The following is an 18,996-nucleotide window of genomic DNA, read 5'->3' on the forward strand; positions in this document are numbered from 1 at the left end:
CAATACAGCTCTGAAATACGAGGCTAAAGTGACTGCTTCTTGAGCCAGGAGTGAAAGAATTTACAGTAATAGTACTACTCACCAGTCCTATCTGGACTCATATGTAATATCGATGGGTATTCTAGCATCAAGAATTTAGAGATTTTCGTAACATGGGGATTATTAATAGAGTAGTATATGGAATGGAACAAGAGAGGGGGAAGGGAACTTGTGCATTACTTTATTCGAGCTTTTCTTTTTTTTTTTTTTTAGCGGTACGCGGGCCTCTCACTGCTGTGGCCTCTCCCGTTGCGGAGCACAGGCTCCGGACGCGCAGGCTCAGCGGCCATGGCTCACGGGCCCAGCCGCTCCGCGGCATGTGGGATCCTCCCGGACCGGGGCACGAACCCGCGTCCCCTGCATCGGCAGGCGGACTCTCAACCACTGCGCCACCAGGGAAGCCCCGAAGCCCCGAGGTTTTCTTTTATATGCATGCAGCTGTCACATCCTCTCCCTGCTGGATATCAGGATGTTTACCATGTGGTTGTTTCTTTGGCCAGCTGTGTTTAGAACTGTGTGTGACAGCAAAGTGCTCTGTGATGACTGAGGACAGCTATATGAAAATAGAAATGTTGGCAGCTTTTCTAAAATGAAGCAGAGGGTCTTGCTGGTAGATTTAAGAGGGCTGGGCCTGCTCAGTTGCTTTGGTTTTTGCTAGCTGCTCCTGTTGCCACTTCCACCACTCCCTACCATCTCTATCACCACTGCTGTGATACAGTGATATGCTGAAAATATACCTGAAAGTACTCAACTCACACTTGACGAAAATGCCTCAGAGGTCAACATGCAGATACTAACAGAGAGGTGCTGGCCCAGGTTCCCAGCAGGGGTTAATGACCCTGCCTAAGCCCATTGGCTGTGTCACTTCCCAGACTCCTCTCTCACAACCAGATACGGTTGTGTCAGGTAAGTTGTCTGAGTGCCAAATGGAATTCACTGTCTATTGTCCTTCTTCCTATATTTTATCTATGGACAGAAGAAGGTGAACATTACAGGAATAAGACCCATAGGCATCTGAGAATTCGTGAGGATGAGTATGGAAAAGAAGCTAGAGAAAGCATTATATGTGACTCTTTTTTTTTTTTCTGTAATTCAGTTATTACAAGCTTTCCTTGCTAGATATCATATGCTGATAGGTGGTTGATTTGTCAGCCAGCTGTGCTTAGACTTCTGTGTGACAATACTGGTTTGCTTGTATAAATGGTTTAGTAAAATTACAGTGTTAAAGATAGGCTTTTTCCTTTGAATAGCTTGATGTAGGAAAAAATAAAACAGAAAGAGGACCAATCAACATTAGTTCTAACTCGACAAGACTCAGGTTAGTGAACTATTGTGAAGAGCCAAGAGTTTAGTGACATATCACTTCAGATATGATGGATGCTTAGCAATTACTGATCTTATATTGCAGTCACAAAGAGTTGGCGTTGAAGGTGGAAGCTGTTCAGAGTGATAAATGGATATGACAATTTATTAAAGATATAAGGCATGATTAGTGTTGGATACAGATGCACCCTTTTAAGAAGGAGATGGAAGATGAGGGAAAGGAAAAAAACAAATGAAAAGGGAATTTATAATATGAAAATTAAGTTTGGGGAAGAAAAAAAATATGCAGCACACACCGAATTTATAAACACATGCAGAAATTCTAGAAATGTAGCAGCAATGTAGTTTGGAGTTAATGAAGACATGCATGAAACAGATTTATCACACAATTCTCATACATTCATGGCACCATCTCTCATTCTCCTGACTGGGTCTTCCCTCATGTCCTCCTCTGGTTACTGCTATCCTCCTCCAGGTTCCATACTATAGAACATCCAGGGCCTGTTTGGAGGACATTTTGAACCTGCTCTGTGGCCTCTGATTTCACTGCAGTCCTTGGCATGAACATTTTCACATAGTCAGGTTAACTTGTTTGGTTTGAGTTTTACTTTCTCAAAAAAAAGTGGAGGACATGAAGTACTGGACCTAAAAATGTTATGGGAAGAAATAAATCTCCTAAATGTTTATCTTTGTCCTTTGTTTGCTGGATAAACTAATAGAAGAGACACACTGTGCCACTGCTAATGATATAAATACAGCATTAACAAATCTTATCTTTTAAAAAGAATGGAAAGAGTGGTGAAATTTTAAAAAGGCCTATAAGCCTATGAAATAACCAGAAAGACCATTAAGATATGTTTCTAAGTGATAATCTAACTTCATAATTTCTTGGTATTTTGATACATGCATATATTTCATTAGAGGTTAGAAATTCATTTCTGTCATGTGTACATAGATATACATATATTATATACAGTATACAGTATTACTGCCCTTCCTGGCCAATGGATCTTGTCTACAAACTTAGAAAGCTTCATGCATTGGTTTGGCACTTAACTTTTTGTTGTTGTTGTTAGGTAGATACTGCAAGGTCTTTGGAAGTATGCATCATATATAAAAAACTGCAATTCTTTTGTCACCTGCATTTATATTTTTTGTGTAGTGAGCAGAAAGTGCTGCTCAGAGATACTCAAAGAGGGATATTCTATCACTGTCTAGGTAGATTATTTTGGAAATTCTGCCTTGTCCATCCTTGAAATCAACATCTCCATAGACTTAAAAAAATTTTTAAGCATTACTATATACTAATTAGTTATCAGAGCCGTCCATGAATTTTTCTCAAGTTGTTATAAATTGTAGATTTTCTCCAACCTCTCTGGCTATATCTAAGGTTTGGTTTGTTGGTTATTTTGCTATCATTCTCTTCCTTCCAGATATTAAACGGTGGTATTCCTCAAAATTCCACCCCAGGTCTGCCTCTCATCTCACTTGATGTTCTTTACCAAGGCAGTGTTGGTTAAAGACTTTAGTCATGACATGACATTAGTCACCACCTTCATTCAGTGACTCAGCCCAGACTCTGTCCCTGAATAACAGTACTGTGAAACTCACTTTCTATTTGACTTCTCCACTTAAAGCTCTCAAAAGCACTACTTCAAATTCAGCATCTTTCCCTAACCCCAACCACGTCCTACTCTCCCCCATCACCCCTTGTCTCAGTGAATCGCACCACTATTGGACTAGTTGCTCAATCTGGAAAAGACATTTTCCTCTCTGCACCTCCTGTCATTCTATCTAATCATCATCAAATTCTATTGCTTTTTCTTCCAAATCTTATGCAAATCCACCTGCCTCCTTTCCATCTGTATTGCCACCAACCTAGTGCAGGCTGTATTACAATAGCATCCTATGCACATTCCCAACGTAACAAAGCCAACAATGACAACAATGAAAATGACTATGATACATAGTAATAAAACTGATATATTTATTATACTGATCAATAATATATCAGTATATTTATTATCTTACATTTCTAATTATGCCACCATATAATTATTAATACAATAATAATAAACATTTTTGTGCTTACTCTGTGCCAGATAATATAGTAAGCACTTTTAGTTGACTACCTCATGGATTTCTCATAAGTACCAACAAGAAAGGTACTATCATTACCCCATTTTATAGACAAAAACATTCAGATTTAGAGAAGTTAAGTGACTTGCCCAAGGTGTATCACACCTACGGTCATGTCACATACCTCAAACACATACACACACACACACACCACTCCTCACTCCTTACTCTACCATATAACACACATTCAGTGCCTTCTATTGGCTTCTAAGATAAAGCTGAAAACCATGACCAACTCTCCAGCTTCACCCTCCTGTGGTCTCAGTGACCCAGCTACACAACTGTTCTTTTAGCTCCTTAAATGCTCCATGAGCAATTTCACCAGGGGGGGCTTTGCACATCCTGTGCCCTTCTGCTTAGTATTTGTTATTCAATAATTATTAAATGTCTAATATAGGTCAGGTACTACTAAATTGTATTGAATAACTGAAAATACAAAAAAAATAGAAAATTGTGGGTGCAAAGTCCCAAATGTTTTTATGGTGGAAAACCAATATGCTAGAGACACAATCAGTCATTCTGAACAAGAAACCATCAATTACACTCTAAGCATAGTTTATCTTGTCTTCCTAGTGCCTAACACAGTGCCTACACACAGAGATGTATAGTTAATGCTTCCTGAAGGAATATGCAACCTGTATCAGGAGTTCTGTTTTCTCCCTACCATTTAAATCCATACTGAGAGACAGGCCAGGAAAGACTGGGTTAGTTGGGGAGCGACATTTGCTCTGACAGGTAGACAGAAAGCACCTGCCCTGGGTACTAAGGTTTTCAAAGATTCATATGCCCGATCAAGTACTTGATCCTATCAAGGAGACATTTAGAAACTGGGGAAGATTAAGCCCTTTAACTGATTGACTACATATTTTCTGAGAACCTAGAGAGTGGGAAGACTACTCCAATTTGATTAACGTCATATCCAAGTTTACATTCTAATTAAAGCAGGTAATAAACACTTGTCAACCACTGCAAAAGCATTTCATCACAAGCTAAACAACATTGCCCTTTTCTTTGAAAGAGCAAAGTGCACATAAAAAACAAAACACAAAAAAACAGATTTTGTTTTTGTTTTCTGTTGCACAACTTTTGTCTTCTCATAGGGCTGTCATTTGAATCTAATTGATCTGTATTTGAAACATATCAATAGAATGTTTTTACATCTCATCCAGTTCATTTTAATACCTGTGCCATTTTTAAGATTCTGCATTACATCATGTTACTGTGAATGGAGAACTCCTGGGGTTGATGATCATATTGAAGCTGGACACCTGTCTTATAAGCACAAAGCCACTGCAGTGAAAGTGGCAGCTAAAGCTATGGCCCCACTGATAACACCTAGAATTCCTGTTCAGACCAAGGCCCCACTGGAAAGGCAGGAAAGGAGAGGAGACAACCTAAGATAGATGGGGACTGACCTATCTCCTAGGGAAGACCAGAGGTAAACAGAGTCATGTATTGGAAATGGATGTATTTTGCACAGTCCTGTCACTGGCAATTGGACTTCACTTCCAATACCACTTCACTCTAGAAATTTTAACACTTTAAATGATTGATCTGAGCTGATCATCTAACCAACACTTTAATAATAAAATATTTCACAAAAGTTCAAAACATAGAGGCCCATCTCTGAAGACCCATTCGTGTTCTCTATTTCTCTTCAGCTGAAAATTATAATCAGCCATGTGAACTATCAAGATTCCAAACTTTACTCTTCCATAATGCGTCTTGATACTGTACCTTCAAAATGCATGTATGACTTGGAACCAGATTTGAACTGTGTTTTAATTCAAAAACTAGAAACAAGAAGGGAAGCAAAACATAACTAAAAATGAAATCATCGGGAAACTGTATGTTCTTTTTAAAAAGTTGCTAGCAGTAACTTATGTAAATTTTCCACATATTATTTATCACAATTGTATTAATAAATATTACATTATGAAAAAAATAAATATTTTAGAAAATCTACTCAATTATAGAACAAAAGGATAAGAAACTAACATGTCCAGGCTCTTTACATACATTCTTTCCTTCTATCCTCGGGACAAACCTAAGAGGAATGTACAACTTTTACATTTTTAAAGATTAGAAGCCTAAGGCTCAAAGAAGTTAAATAACTTACTCTAAATCTATCAGAAAAAAAGCTATAAGAAAAACATTCTTGATATTCTGTAAAGGAGGCACAGACTTTTTTCTCCTGCATGAAACAGAACTAGACAGATGTGTTTAAAGCATTTTATTTAAGAATCTTTTGGAGCTCTCCTTTTTTAAATCTCTCTCTCCAAATAGATATATTTATAATACATTTTTTCCTCCATTGACTTTAGCTAAAAATCATACTACTTAATGGAAAGTGCCTCCTCTGAAATAGATTTCCTAATATTAGCTAGAGAGATGCAGAGCCCAGAAAAAAATGTTCCTTAATCAAAGTCAAGTTCTGAAAATCAAGATACAGAAATTGAAAAAAACACTTATGAAAAGTCTTTTCTTATGACTTGAAGATAAGTTTTTTTTAACAAGTGCTCAAGGCTTTACCATCACATGAAGTCCCACATGAGGGTAAAGACATCAGCATAGTAGACTCAGGAGTCAGATTGCATTTGTTTAAATTCAAACTCTAGCACTTATTGATTATAAATTCTTGGGTAAATTACTTAACCTCTCAGTATTCATATCTACAAAATGGAGATTTTATAGATATATAAAATTTTAAAATGGATAAAATAATCAATCTACATCTAAGGGTAGTGCTTAGCATAGTGCCTTGTTTATAAAATGTACTCGTGTAGGGTGGCAAACAGAATTGTTTGACTATAACACTGGAGATTCATCTTGAATTGCCCAGCAACTTGGAAGCTAAAATTAGGGGTCCTAAGCATCTCCCATGTTGTAAACCCAACTCACCAGGGAGCCCAGTGGCCTCCTATTACAACCATTAAGACCATTTCCGAAGGGCTCCAAGTCCTGAGCATCTGGCATTTCTGGCATCCCTATCCAGCTGATGCCCACCTACCTCAGGTGACTTGGCAACTGGGCCCAAAATGTTTATTTTTTTCCTTGAGAAAGCGGTTTCACCCTTCCATTATAAGAATGCAGAATAGCAGTCATGCAGTGTCTCTCCCCTCAAAACGCAAATCTAGTTTAATGTCCAGTTGCTTGTCCAGACTCCAGCATCCCTTCCACTGAGACAATGAGAAATGGGGACCACGTGCCTCTCTTTGCTGCTCACTGTTGGTCTTTCCAGTAAAACCTATCTCCTGGGACACTGTGGTATCCACCTTTCCCCACCTCGTCTCCATTCAGCAAATGTTAGCTACTGCTAGCTCCACTACCTTGGAATTGGCTCCTTTTATAAAGGAGGATTCATAGGAGACACAGTAGCCTTTGGTACGACCGCCCTGTTATGAAGTCAGCTATGTAAAATGTCCTGCCTGAATGACTACAGATGTTCTCAGTCAGTTCTTGCTTGTTTCAGCTGGGCTCTCTTCCAGGTGCTGGTCTTATGAATGAAGTCTCCTGATATAAAATTTGTGAGCAAACTAAGCCTAATCAGAGATAAAGTTTTAAGTTAATATTCTCCTAGTCTTTACATGTGTGAGAATAATTAGTTGTTTGTGAGTTTTTAGGGATTCAAGGCATAAGCTTAGAAAATACACTTACAAGAAACCTCAGAAGCCAAAAAGTATAGATGTAGAAACTGGTTTTTGAAAATTTGATCTTCAGAGTTCGAATTCTCAGCCTTAAGGTAAATTTAAGATAGTTTTACTGACAAAGAGAGAAAAGGAAAAAACTATGCTTTGAAGTAGAAGTATACTATGCCTCGGTTTTTGGCTGCAGTTTTTATGATACAGTAAAGAAACATAATGATTTTTTCATTTTTTAAAAACATGTTGAGGGGCAAGAAGAGCACGCATCCAACAGCATGTCCCACTAAAAAGCAAAACCCCAAAAATTCAATGTACAGAAGCAAAACAATGAATTTTCTTTTGAAAATTTTTGTAAAGGAAAGAGGTCAGATCTGCAAGTCATTCAAAGCAAAATATATATATTTATAAACATATAAAGAAAGAATTCCCATTTGAGAGAATTTTACAGGCTAAAAACACAAGTGAAGAAAAATATTTTGGGGAAAAAGTGATAGGTCATCAGATATAGTGGATGCTTCAGCAATAAGGAAGCTCCTATGTTCTCCTTACTGGTAAACGTTCACATTTTTGCACTGAAATAGGTACACTTTAGTGCTCCATGGCAATAGAGAAACATATTATCTTAAATTTCCTGTCTTCCTATCTCTTAAATGTGCCCCATCTTCTGTAGGAGTCCTTAAATGTTGGCCTTCTTGCTCTCTTACACATTGCTTTTTGATGAAAACACAAAATGGAGCTTTCTAGGAATACGTGATAAGGAATTGGTGATATGACCCTATGCAAGAAGAATTTTAAGAGGTGAAAAAGAGCTAAGCATACAGTGGGCTTTAAATTATGGCTTTGTGCTTTACCTATAGGATTCCACCATGCTCAGAAGTTCATTAACTGCATTAATTCCAGTGTGTGGATCTGGACGTGGAAGTAGGTGGAGAAATGACAAAAGGAGCTATAGCTACGGGACCGTTGACTAGATGGAGAATCAAGCAAATGGAAGAAACAACATTTCCCACAGTTAATGTTTAGTGAGCCAGAGCCATTTTTTCAATGCATTAAAAGTTAAAGTTAAAGCTTAAACATGCTTTTCAACAACTTTTTTAAAAGCAGGTCTATCCCGTACCCCAAACAGACAGTAGAGACTGTTCAACCAGGACTGACCTAGACTTTGTCTTGATATCACTGAGCTCTAGCCCTATTCCACTCACATCTGGTATAGCCAGGGATCAGTTCATCCCTGACTGGAGCTGGCAATATGCACAACTCCAGGGGGCACAGTTCTCACGCTCTACAGCGTGAAGGGTGCAATGTGAAAGTCACCCTGTGCTGCCCCGAGGGACTTCTGCTAGAGGGAAGCTCAGGCTGCTGTGCTTCTGTGGCTCTCATTCAAGCCAGAGAACCTAAGTTTAATTTCTAGAGGCTGTAATGAGCTGTGAAAAAATGGATAAGAAGATAACATTTTTTAGAGATCAGTGATGGATGATTCTCATTTATGTAATGAACTGTAGGCTGAGGAGAAATCTCATATACTAATCCTTCAAAACCTACAGGACTCTTTGGGTCTTAACCCCACCCCTTGCCTCTTATGCCTCCTTCTCTGACCCTGCATATTCTCTACCCCTGTCCCCAAACCCTGTGCATATGTCTCCATTGTACTTTCCATTCTCAGTATGTCTCTCCCTTTACTTATATCTTCTCCCTTTCCTTTTGATCTCTTTCATCTTTCTTTCTGTTCCTAACATCTATTTCTCTGTTCTGCTATTTTAAGCATTCCCAATATGTCACCTTATCTCTATCTCTCTAGGTCCTTCCTTTCTGTGTCCCAGTGGGCATCATTCATCTCCAGCTGCCTTTTTACTGTCTATTTACCCTTTCCCCCACTGTTTCTTTAATGTCCTTTGGTCAATACCCCGTTTCTTTTATTTTTCTAGTTTCTTTCTATCTTTTTCTTTAACCGACCATGATGAGAAACCAAAGTACAGTGTCCTCTCTGTGGTCCCAGACTGATTTTTCTTCCATGTCTGCAGTCCTTGAAAATGTACAGAAGACATTTGGGGATTCAAAAGTAAATCTCAATACTCATAACATTTAAAGCTGGCCTTTCCATTACACCTTGAACATACTGCAATTTTATAGATATTTATAACACTTGCTGAAGAACATTTTTATACTATTTATTTCTGCACCACACATGAGACTACTAAAGTGAAGGCTGTGTGATCCTTAATCTCAGCTCTACATATACTCCTCACTGGCTTTAGAATTCTTGAAAAAATGCTTAAACCTATGTCAAAACTCTTCTCAAGCGTGTGTCTATTTTTCTCTTGACTACTTGTGTGCACAAAAGGAAAACTTGCCTCCTAGCCTTGTTTCACCCAGTTATTACCCCTGTGCTAAAGTCCACCTTTGGGCAGCAACAGTCACATGATTTTGGAACTCAGAAAATGATTTAGGCAAATGCTGAGGAAGAAAGCTTCCCAAATAATTTAGCATCTTCTTCAAGAAATCAGAAAGTAAGCCACAAAATAGATCAAAGAAGTAGTAACAGACTCATAAACATAAGAACAAGAATACATGAGTTAGAATCCAAAAGCTGGTTCATTGAAAAAATAATATAAAATAGATAAAATACCAAACAAACTATTTAAGAAGGGTAAAAGGGACAAAATGCAAATATACAAAATGAGAATTAGTTAAGGGGAAGGGGATAACCACAGAAACAGAGAAAATAGAAGGAATCTTAAGATGCTATTTTGTTCAATTATGGCCAAAAAATTCGGAAAAATGGAATAAAACATGTAATATTTGAAGAAAGCATAATTTGCTAAAATTGACTTTAAAAGACGGAGAAAGATCTAAAGAGACTGATATTCAGGACTGATACTCCAGATACTTTTATGGCAGGGGCCTCAAACAATAAGAACAGAATACAGCTGTACCTGCACATTATGGCTGAATATAAGCCCTGTCAAGAGCCACATAAAACAGAAGAATTTGACAAAGAACTACCCTTAGAAGAGCTATAAGGTACTAATGGTTTAAGAGGAAATTCTACCAAAGCTTAAAAGAGTAGATAATTCCAAATTATTGAAATTTTAGAACATAGAAAAAGAAAATAAATGGGCATTTCGTATTTGATAAAGATATTTAAAATCAGGGAAAAATATTGAAGGGAGATAGATCACTCAATAAATATTGCTGGGACAACTGAGTAGCCACATGGATCTATACATCACACCACATACCAGAAAAAATTTCAAATGGACCAATGATTAAAGTGTTCAAAATGAATCCTTAAAAGTACTAGGAGAAATGTGACAACATTTTAATCTTAAAATGAAAAGAACATTCCTAAAAAGACCTTTAAAAATCCAAAAATGGAGAGAAAATTTTAAATATACTTATAATTTATTATATTGACATTTTATAGATGCTGGAAGGATACACAGCATTTAATGATAGGGAGAGATGGGGTAAACTAGGCAAATGTAGGTCACTATGGAAGAGAGGCTTTCACTTTATTAAAACATTGATCTATATTACATAATAATACTTATTTTCAGCATGAGGAAATACTTTCTGAGAAAGGAATACTTGCTTATGATAAAATATCTAGGAGGTGGTGGAGCCATGATTTGAATTAAAAAAGAGAAACTGAGTTAAATAATGTGGCACATGATTATATATAATTTATATAACTCCAAAATGTAATATGTTAGAATAACTGAACTATTTTGAATTGTGCTTCACTTTACCTTACAGTAAATTGTAGAACTCTCTTCTTCATGGAATCCTGCTTTTTGTTCAGATATTTCATTTGGTGCCGTTTTATCAATGGTTTTTTCAAAAGAAGAACACAGGTATCAGTGGAAGGGAAGAATAGTTTGGAAAGTATGTTGGCAATTCTCCATCCTATATATTTGGAGAAATTTTCATCCCCTACATTTAGTTGGGTCATTTATCTCAGCCTGTTGAAAGAAAAGAAAAAATAACCAGTTGACATAGAGAGAATGAGAAAAAATGATGAGAAAAAATGATGAGAAAATGATGAGAAAAAATGATGTATTATTATTAAAGTTAAAATGTATGTATATTTTCTTTGACTAATGTTGCATTCTTCCTATTAAAATAAGCTTTAAAAGAAAAATGCAGTTCCCCAAAAGATTTTTTAAATCGTAACAAGAATTTTCAATGAAATAAACAATTAAGCATGAAGGAAATCAGTCTTGAAATTTCAAAAATGTAATGATATAATTTCCATTTTAAATTTGTATATTTCCCACACAAGAATTTCATAAGCATTTGTAATATTTATTTAATAAGAAATTAAGCAATCAGTTGAAGTAATACAAATGTTTTATTAAGTCAGAATTTCATTTCTCTGTGCATAATCTAAACTTTCCTTGAAGTCAACAGAAAATTTCTATAGCACAAAACTTGAGTAAAGTAAAAAAACAAAAAGGGCTTTATATTTAGCTTTCACTGGAGATGTTCTAGGATTTAGATTTATATTAAATTGAATATGTCCTAATATAGAAAAAACCTAACAAAAAAATTCCACAATACTTAAGCAATTTTTATTCAGGAAAGAGCAATTTTCTGAATTTTCCTATTTATATTCAATAATGTCCATGACTGATTTTTAATTATATCTTCTTTTGAGACAGCTAGAGGCATGTTTTCCTTGACTGGTATCAGTAATAATACATGAAGATGTAAGTTTCAAAATGTCATGTACTATACTTTTTTTTAGTGTTTACAATATGCTAATATTAAAAACTCTCTTTCTCATAACTAAGTTAGGTGCTGCCTCCTATTATTTAAGTTCTTTCAGTTTTATTTAATATTATCCATCTTTGGGCAGCTCATTACCAGTCACTCAGGATTCATTTTAAATGTCTATAGATCCTATGGTAGAAAACAAAGGAATGAAAAATGTTTTTTTGCATATGAATATCTAACCTCTTTAGGATTCCAAGATCAGGATTAGCTCAATGAAATTACTATTTAAAGAATGACTATTGCATTATCTAGACAAAATTAAAGTGGAAAAAATGAGAACAATCTTATGATAAAGATTGAAAAAAATAAAGGTTTAAAGCAATAAGGAAAATAGGAAAAGGCAAAGTAAATACATATGGAATACTGTGAAATGATGAGAAAGAATAACATACAAAAAACATGTGTAAAAAAATACGGTGAAAATCATGCAAATAGGTAAGCATCAAAAAAATGAAATGAAGGCTCAAAATAGCCTTAAAGTGCTAGAAAATTAATACTGACATTTAAAAAAGAAAGCTGTATTTTCACTATTTCAGAAAAGGAACTTTATCACTAGCCCTCATTGAAATACACCTATTCTTAAATATCTTTGATTTCAATTATCTCTGGATGTTGAAATCAGTATACAATTATGTTTATACTATTCCCAGTTGTGTACCTTGCTTATTAACTAGGTCAAAATTATGGAAAGAGCATTCAATTTCAAACAAGAAATTAAATTGTGCCAAGAACACTCAGTAGCTGTTGTGATTTTTAGGACATTATTTAATGTCTCAAAGTCTGCATGTTCATCTGTAAAATGGTAATCACAACACCTGGGCTGTTTATTCTGCTTAGTTTCTCTGGATTAATTTTTTCATAAGAAAAGGTACTTCAAAATCAATAACAACATATTGTTGCACAAACATACTATTATGAGCTCTTCCATTGCTAAGAGAATGATGAATTAATAAATGTGTAAGTGAATGGACCAACAAAAATAATGTCTTCTCATCATATAATTTCTGGTAAAATACATTGTTTCCAGGAGAGCATTACCCTTCATTATAGAATCTTAATGCTCTTTTCATTTTGTCTCATTTGGCTACGCTTTGCTTTCTTCCCTCCCAGACTGGATAGGTTATATAGATCCAGATGCCAGATCTTACAAATAGCAAAATGAAGGCATTGCCACATCTTTCACGATGGTTCCCTGGTTGAAAGCCCAGGTTAATTTTCCGCCCTCAATGACGTCCAAGGCATTCAACTTACGGAAATGTAGCTTCAAATATCGGTCAAAGGCATATTTGCCTTATCTATAAAAGGTTTTGTTTGTTTTCCTGCAGGAAAAAGCCAGGAAAGAATATGGGGCTTTGCAGTTAGAAAGATCTGAAATCAGGTCTGGCTATCCCACTTACTAATTTAAAATGCAAACTTGGGGAATTTAGTTAACCTCTCCATGTCTATATTTTGTGTTTAGTTTGGTTCCATTTTGTTTTTCATTTGTGATGTGGAGATAATAATTACCACCTCAGAGTTTTGTGAGGATTCACTTAGACGACAAAGGATGATGATCTGTCTAGCTAATAGTGAGAAGCTCAACAGGCATCAGTTGCTTCAGGGCTACCCTAAGACAGACACTGATGCTCTGGCTTTTATAAGATCCTTCCACCACCAATCTTGAGAGGACTTGATCTAACCTCTTCATGCTGAAAACAAATTTGTTACATAGCCACTTTTATATTAACAAATTTATCAAACAGGATTATAATTATACTTCCATAGTAATCTCTATTCTAAAGAGTCTTCCTTCTCTTAAAGATATAATTCTCATTTTAAAATTCAGAGACTATGAATTTATTTATGCCAATGGTGCATAAGTATAAATCTATACTTCTTGGAAGTAAACATACCCAAAATATTAATGACCATAATTTAGATTCCAAATTCATGAATTTACTACTATTGACTGCCAGTGAATACTACCCCAGACTCCAATCTTTATACATTATTTATACATTTACATTTTTATCATGTGTGCCTATTTTCTTAGCAATGCCATGCAAGCTTTAAAATTCAGGATTTTTCTTACTGCACTGTTGAAACTTGACATTTTTTATTAAGAAACAAATGGCAATTTTTTATTATCTATGATAATTTTACTGATTTAGTATTAATATTGAAAAAGTGGTATTCCTGAAGGATATTTCTCTCTCACATAGATTGTAGCAACATGCAAGGTCCCTTCTATCTTTATATTGGGCATATATATTGGGCATACCCACCCTTCTGTCTTTATATTGGGCATAATGATGGTAAAAACCAGGATTCATTAAGGTTGGCAAGAAGATGGATGTCAGAGCAGGTGAAATTACACAAGAAATTATGATGTAGTAGCAATACAAAAGAAAATAAAAGCCTGTCCAGAGTTCTGAATTTTCCATCAATAATTAGGGAAATGTAGTACCGAAATTTAAGCTAACTCACACTACCCTCGACATGATGGAATAAAAGACAAAGAAATAGGATATTAAGCCCCTGTGGCATAGTTTGCATTAAATTTTGTCTCAATCTCTTACTATGTCTCTGTTTTTGGTCTCCACCTGTCCTTAAGCAGTCTTAGACCTGGGAACATTTAACTTATTTGTGGAAAAAATTATAATTTTTTCTTCAAACTTCAAAATTTAAATGTAAGTGACTTACTAGTGGTCTCAAAAGGTTATTTCATACAGGAGTTATAAAATCTCACAAAGGAGGACAGCATGAGTAACTCCGTGTTACTAAAATTGTGGTCCTTAGACCATTATTATTGTCATTACCTAGGAGCGTGTTCTAAATAGAGAATTTCAGGCCCTACTCCTGAATACACTAAAGTTTAAAAAGGACTGATGTAATAGATTGAGAAAAGGACTAGATGGGAATATCCATTTTCCCACTTCACAAGTCGTGTGATCTTGCACAAGTTACTTAACCTCTCTAAGCATGTTTCTTCATTCCTAAAATAGAATAATAATAATACTGTCCTTTCTAGGTTACTGTAAAAATTAAACATAAAATGTGAATATATTTTCTAGCATAGTGTCTGGCACACAAAAGTTCTTCAATAAATGTTAGTTCCTTGTTTATATCTAATTTTGGAGGCAGGATGACATGGAAATGGCAAAGCCTTTGGGTTAAACTCACTCATAGGTGCATTCACCACCAGCTACCTCTTTTGTTCTTGTTTAGACTCAGATCCTCTATCCGTATGGGTGATGATGGTGGTGGGAGAGTTATAAGGCTTAGATGAGTTAATAAAGGTAAGATACTTAGCACAGTGGCTGGTGCATTGTAAAAACTCTACAAATATTTTTGTTTTCTTAAAACAACGTATCTGTTATACTGGAATTCTATTCATAAGTATTTAAAGAAACCACACTCTTTCAAAAATACACCTCCCTTTCCATGTTTAAGAGTTTCCATTTATGTCAAAAGAAGAGCCATATGTGGGGGATGAGAGAGATTGTTATTGAGAGAATAGAGACAAATAGTGCTGTTTATTCTATTTTGCTGCTTAAAGAGTACATGAGGATGATGGCAGCATGGGAGGATGCAGAGTTCACATCTCCCTACAACTAGGGCACCTGCTGGATGCTGGTCGGGGACCTCAATACCCAAGGAAATGGGAGGAACCCCAAGCAACCAGGTAGGATGTGAAAGGGAGTGAGGGAGAGGAGAAGTGGAGGCCAGACAGGACCAGTGCCCCTGAGGGGTGGCTGGGAGAGGGAAGGGGTTCCCACTCCTGGCGGGACCCTTGGGAGCTTGGAGGATCATGGGGGAGTGCACCTAGCATTTCCCCTGCCCAATTGGATCCTGGGAGGCCTGCTGGGCTCCCAGAGCTGGTCTTCTGTTCTCTGGGGCCCCCTTGGGGCCACGTGGGTCCTAGGAGCATAGGAGGGAGGTGGGGAGAGAATAGGAGAGGCGGATGGGAAGGGGCCCTCCAGGACTAGAGGGTCATGGGAGGCACGGAGGGCGTTTCCCTCATCCACTTGGGCCCTAGGAAGCCTGCTAGGCTACAGGGCCTGGTCCCCCATTCTCCAGGGCCCCCTCTGACCTTGTGGGTCCTAGGGGCATGGGAGGGAGGAGGGAAAGAGGAGGAGAGGCGGACAGTGGGACCCTCCAGGACCGGAAAATCAGCAGAGGTGTGGAGTGCATTCCCCCCACCCATTCGGGCCCTGGGAAGCCTGCTGGGGTCCTGGTTCAGGTCTTTTGCCTTCCAGGACCCCCTCCGGCTGTGTTGGTCCTGGAATGGGGGAAGAAAAGGAGAGGTGGTTGCGAAGTGGCCCTCTGGGATTGGAGGATCAGAGGAGGCACCCGGGCATTTCCCCCACCCTCTCGGGCCCCCAGAAGCCTGCTGGGATCCCTGGCCAGGTCCTATGTTCACCAGGGCCCCTTCCAGGGCGCACTGGTCCTAGGGGCGTAGGACAGAGGCAGGGGGAGAAGAGGAGAGGCGGAAGGGGAGGGGCCCTCTGGGGTGGAGGATCTGGGTAGGCATGGAGGGTGTTTCCCCCACCCACTTGGGCTGCAGGAAGCCTGCTGGGCTCCCAGCCACGGTCCTCCATTCTCCAAGACACCCTCTGGCCGTGGGGGTCCTAGGGGCATAGGAGAGAGGCAAGAGGGGGGAAGAGGAGGAGAGGGAGATCAGAGGGGAACCTCCAGGACAGGAGGATCAGGGGAAGCGCCACTGGAGTTCCCCCTACCCACTCAGCCCCAGAAAGCTTGCTGGGCTTCTGGGTCTGGTCCGCTGCCTTCCTGAGCCCTCTCCTGCCATGTGGGTCCTAGGAGGGGAGGGAGTGGGGGAAGAAGAAGAGAGACCAAAGGGGAGGGACCCTCTGGGATAGGAGAATTGGGGGACAGACCTAGCATTTCCCCCACCCACTTGGGCCCAGGGAGACTGCTGGTGTCCCGGACCTGGTCCTCCACCCTCCAAGGCTAGAGGCACTGCTGGACCCTCCTACCGCGCTGAGCCTAAGCGCCACCACCCACCCCTCCCAGCGCCTTTTATGGCCCTGTTGGGTCTGAAACATAGGCCCTGCCTACCGCCTAAACCCCGCCCCTACCTAAGTCCTGCCACACACAGCCAAGGCCTTTTCTGGCTGTTTTTTTCCTCCTATCTTTTTCTATTGTGGTTCTCTTTTACCTTCTGGTTGTTGTTTCATCTATATATTAATTTATGTTTTCTAACATATCTGTTAGTTTTCTAATTTTATTTTATTTTTTACTCTGTTATTGTTCTGCTCCTTTTTTTCTTTTGTTTGTTTTGCAGACCTGAGTGGCTTGTGGAATCTTGGTTCACGAGTTGCGGGTTGGGCCTGAGCTCCTGTGATGGGGGCTCCGAGTCCAAACCACTGGACTAACAGAAAACCTCAGACCCCAGGGAATATTCATCACAGTGAGGTCTCCCACAGGTCTTCATCTTGACAACAAGACCCATCTGTACCCAGCAGCCCACAAACTCAAGTGCTGGAAGCCTCAGGCCAAACAACCAGTAAGACAGGAACACAGTCCCACCCATCAAAAAAAAAAAAACTGAGATGACAAAAAAATATGTCACTGATGAAGGAGCAAGGTAAAAAATTACAAGACCAATAAATGAAGAGGAAATAGGCAATCTTCCTGAAAAAGAATTCAGAGTAATGATAGTAAAGATGAACCAGAATCTCGAAAACAGAATGGAGGCACAGATCAAGAAAATACAAGAAATGTTTAACAAAGATCTAGAAGAACTAAAGAACAGAGATAAACAACACAATAACTAAAATGAAAAATACACAAGAAGGAATCAATAACAGAATAACTGAGGGAGAAGAACAAATAAGTGAGCTGGAAGAGAGAATGTTGGAAATAACTGATGAGGAGCACAGTAAAGATAGAACAATGAAAAGAATTGAAGACAATCTCAGAGACCTCTTGTACAACAATAAACACACCAACATTCAAATTATAGGGGTCCCAGAAGATGAAGAGAAAAGGAAAGGGTCTGAGAAAATATTCAGAGAGATTATAGTGTAAAACTTCCCTAACATGGGCAAGGAAATAGTCACCCAAGTCCAGGAAGTGCAGAGTCCCATACAGGTTAAACCCTAGGAGAAACACACCAAGACACATATTAATCAAACTAACTAACATTAAATTCAAAGAAAAAATATTAAAAGCAGCAATGGAAAAGCAAAAAATAAAATACAAAGGAATCTCCATAAGGTTAACAGCTGATTTTTCAGGAGAAACTCTGCAGACCAGAAGGCAGTGGCAGGACATACTTAAAGTGATAAAAGAGAAAAACCTACAACCAAGATTACTCTACCCAGCAAGGATTTCATTCAGATTCGATGGAGAAATCAAAAGCTTTTCAGACAAGCAAAAGCTAAAGAATTCAGCACCACCAAACCAGCTTTACAACAAATGCTAAAGGAACTTTTCTAGACAGGAAACACAAGAGAAGAAAAAGACCTACACCTAAAGCAACTAGAGAAAGAAGAACAAAGAAAATCCAAAATTATTACAAGGAAAGAAATCATAAAAATCAAAGCAGAAATAAGTGATATAGAAATGAAGAAAAAATAGCAAAGATCAATAAAACTAAAATTTGGTTCTTTGAGAAGATAAAAAAAATGGATAAACCTTTAGCCAAACTCATCAAGAAAAAAAGGTAGAGGATGCAAATCAATAAAATTAGAAATGAAAAAGGAGAAATCACAACTGACACCACAGAAATACAAAGTATTATAAGAGAATACTACAAACAACTATATGCCAATAAACTGGACAACCACGAAAAAATGGACAAATTCTTGGAAAGGGACAATTTTCCAAGACTGAACCTGGAAGAATTAGAAAATACAAACAGACTTATCACAAGTAATGAAATTGAAACTGTAATTAAAAATCTTCCAACAAACAAAAGTCCAGGACCAGATGGCTTCACAGGTGAATTCTATCAAACATTTAGAGAAGAGCTGACACCCATCGTTCTCAAACTCATCCAAAAAATTGCAAAGGAAGGAACACTCCCAAACACATTCTACAAGGCCACCATCACCCGGACACCAAAACCAGA

General features: G+C 38.0%; 1 protein-coding gene across 1 annotated transcript in view; it reads right to left on the minus strand.

Annotated features, from left to right (window-relative positions):
• TMEM232 (transmembrane protein 232) overlaps nucleotides 1–18,996 on the minus strand; it is a 229,344-nt gene that overhangs the window by 119,551 nt on the left and 90,797 nt on the right. Inside the window, 2 exon segments of the mRNA XM_024122160.1 lie at nucleotides 10,895–11,086; nucleotides 11,088–11,107. Of these exon segments, the coding sequence (XP_023977928.1) occupies nucleotides 10,895–11,086; nucleotides 11,088–11,107 (212 nt within the window).

The sequence above is a fragment of the Physeter macrocephalus genome, chromosome 8 (genome assembly GCF_002837175.3).
Source record: "Physeter macrocephalus isolate SW-GA chromosome 8, ASM283717v5, whole genome shotgun sequence".
NCBI classification, from domain to species: Eukaryota; Metazoa; Chordata; class Mammalia; order Artiodactyla; family Physeteridae; genus Physeter; species Physeter macrocephalus.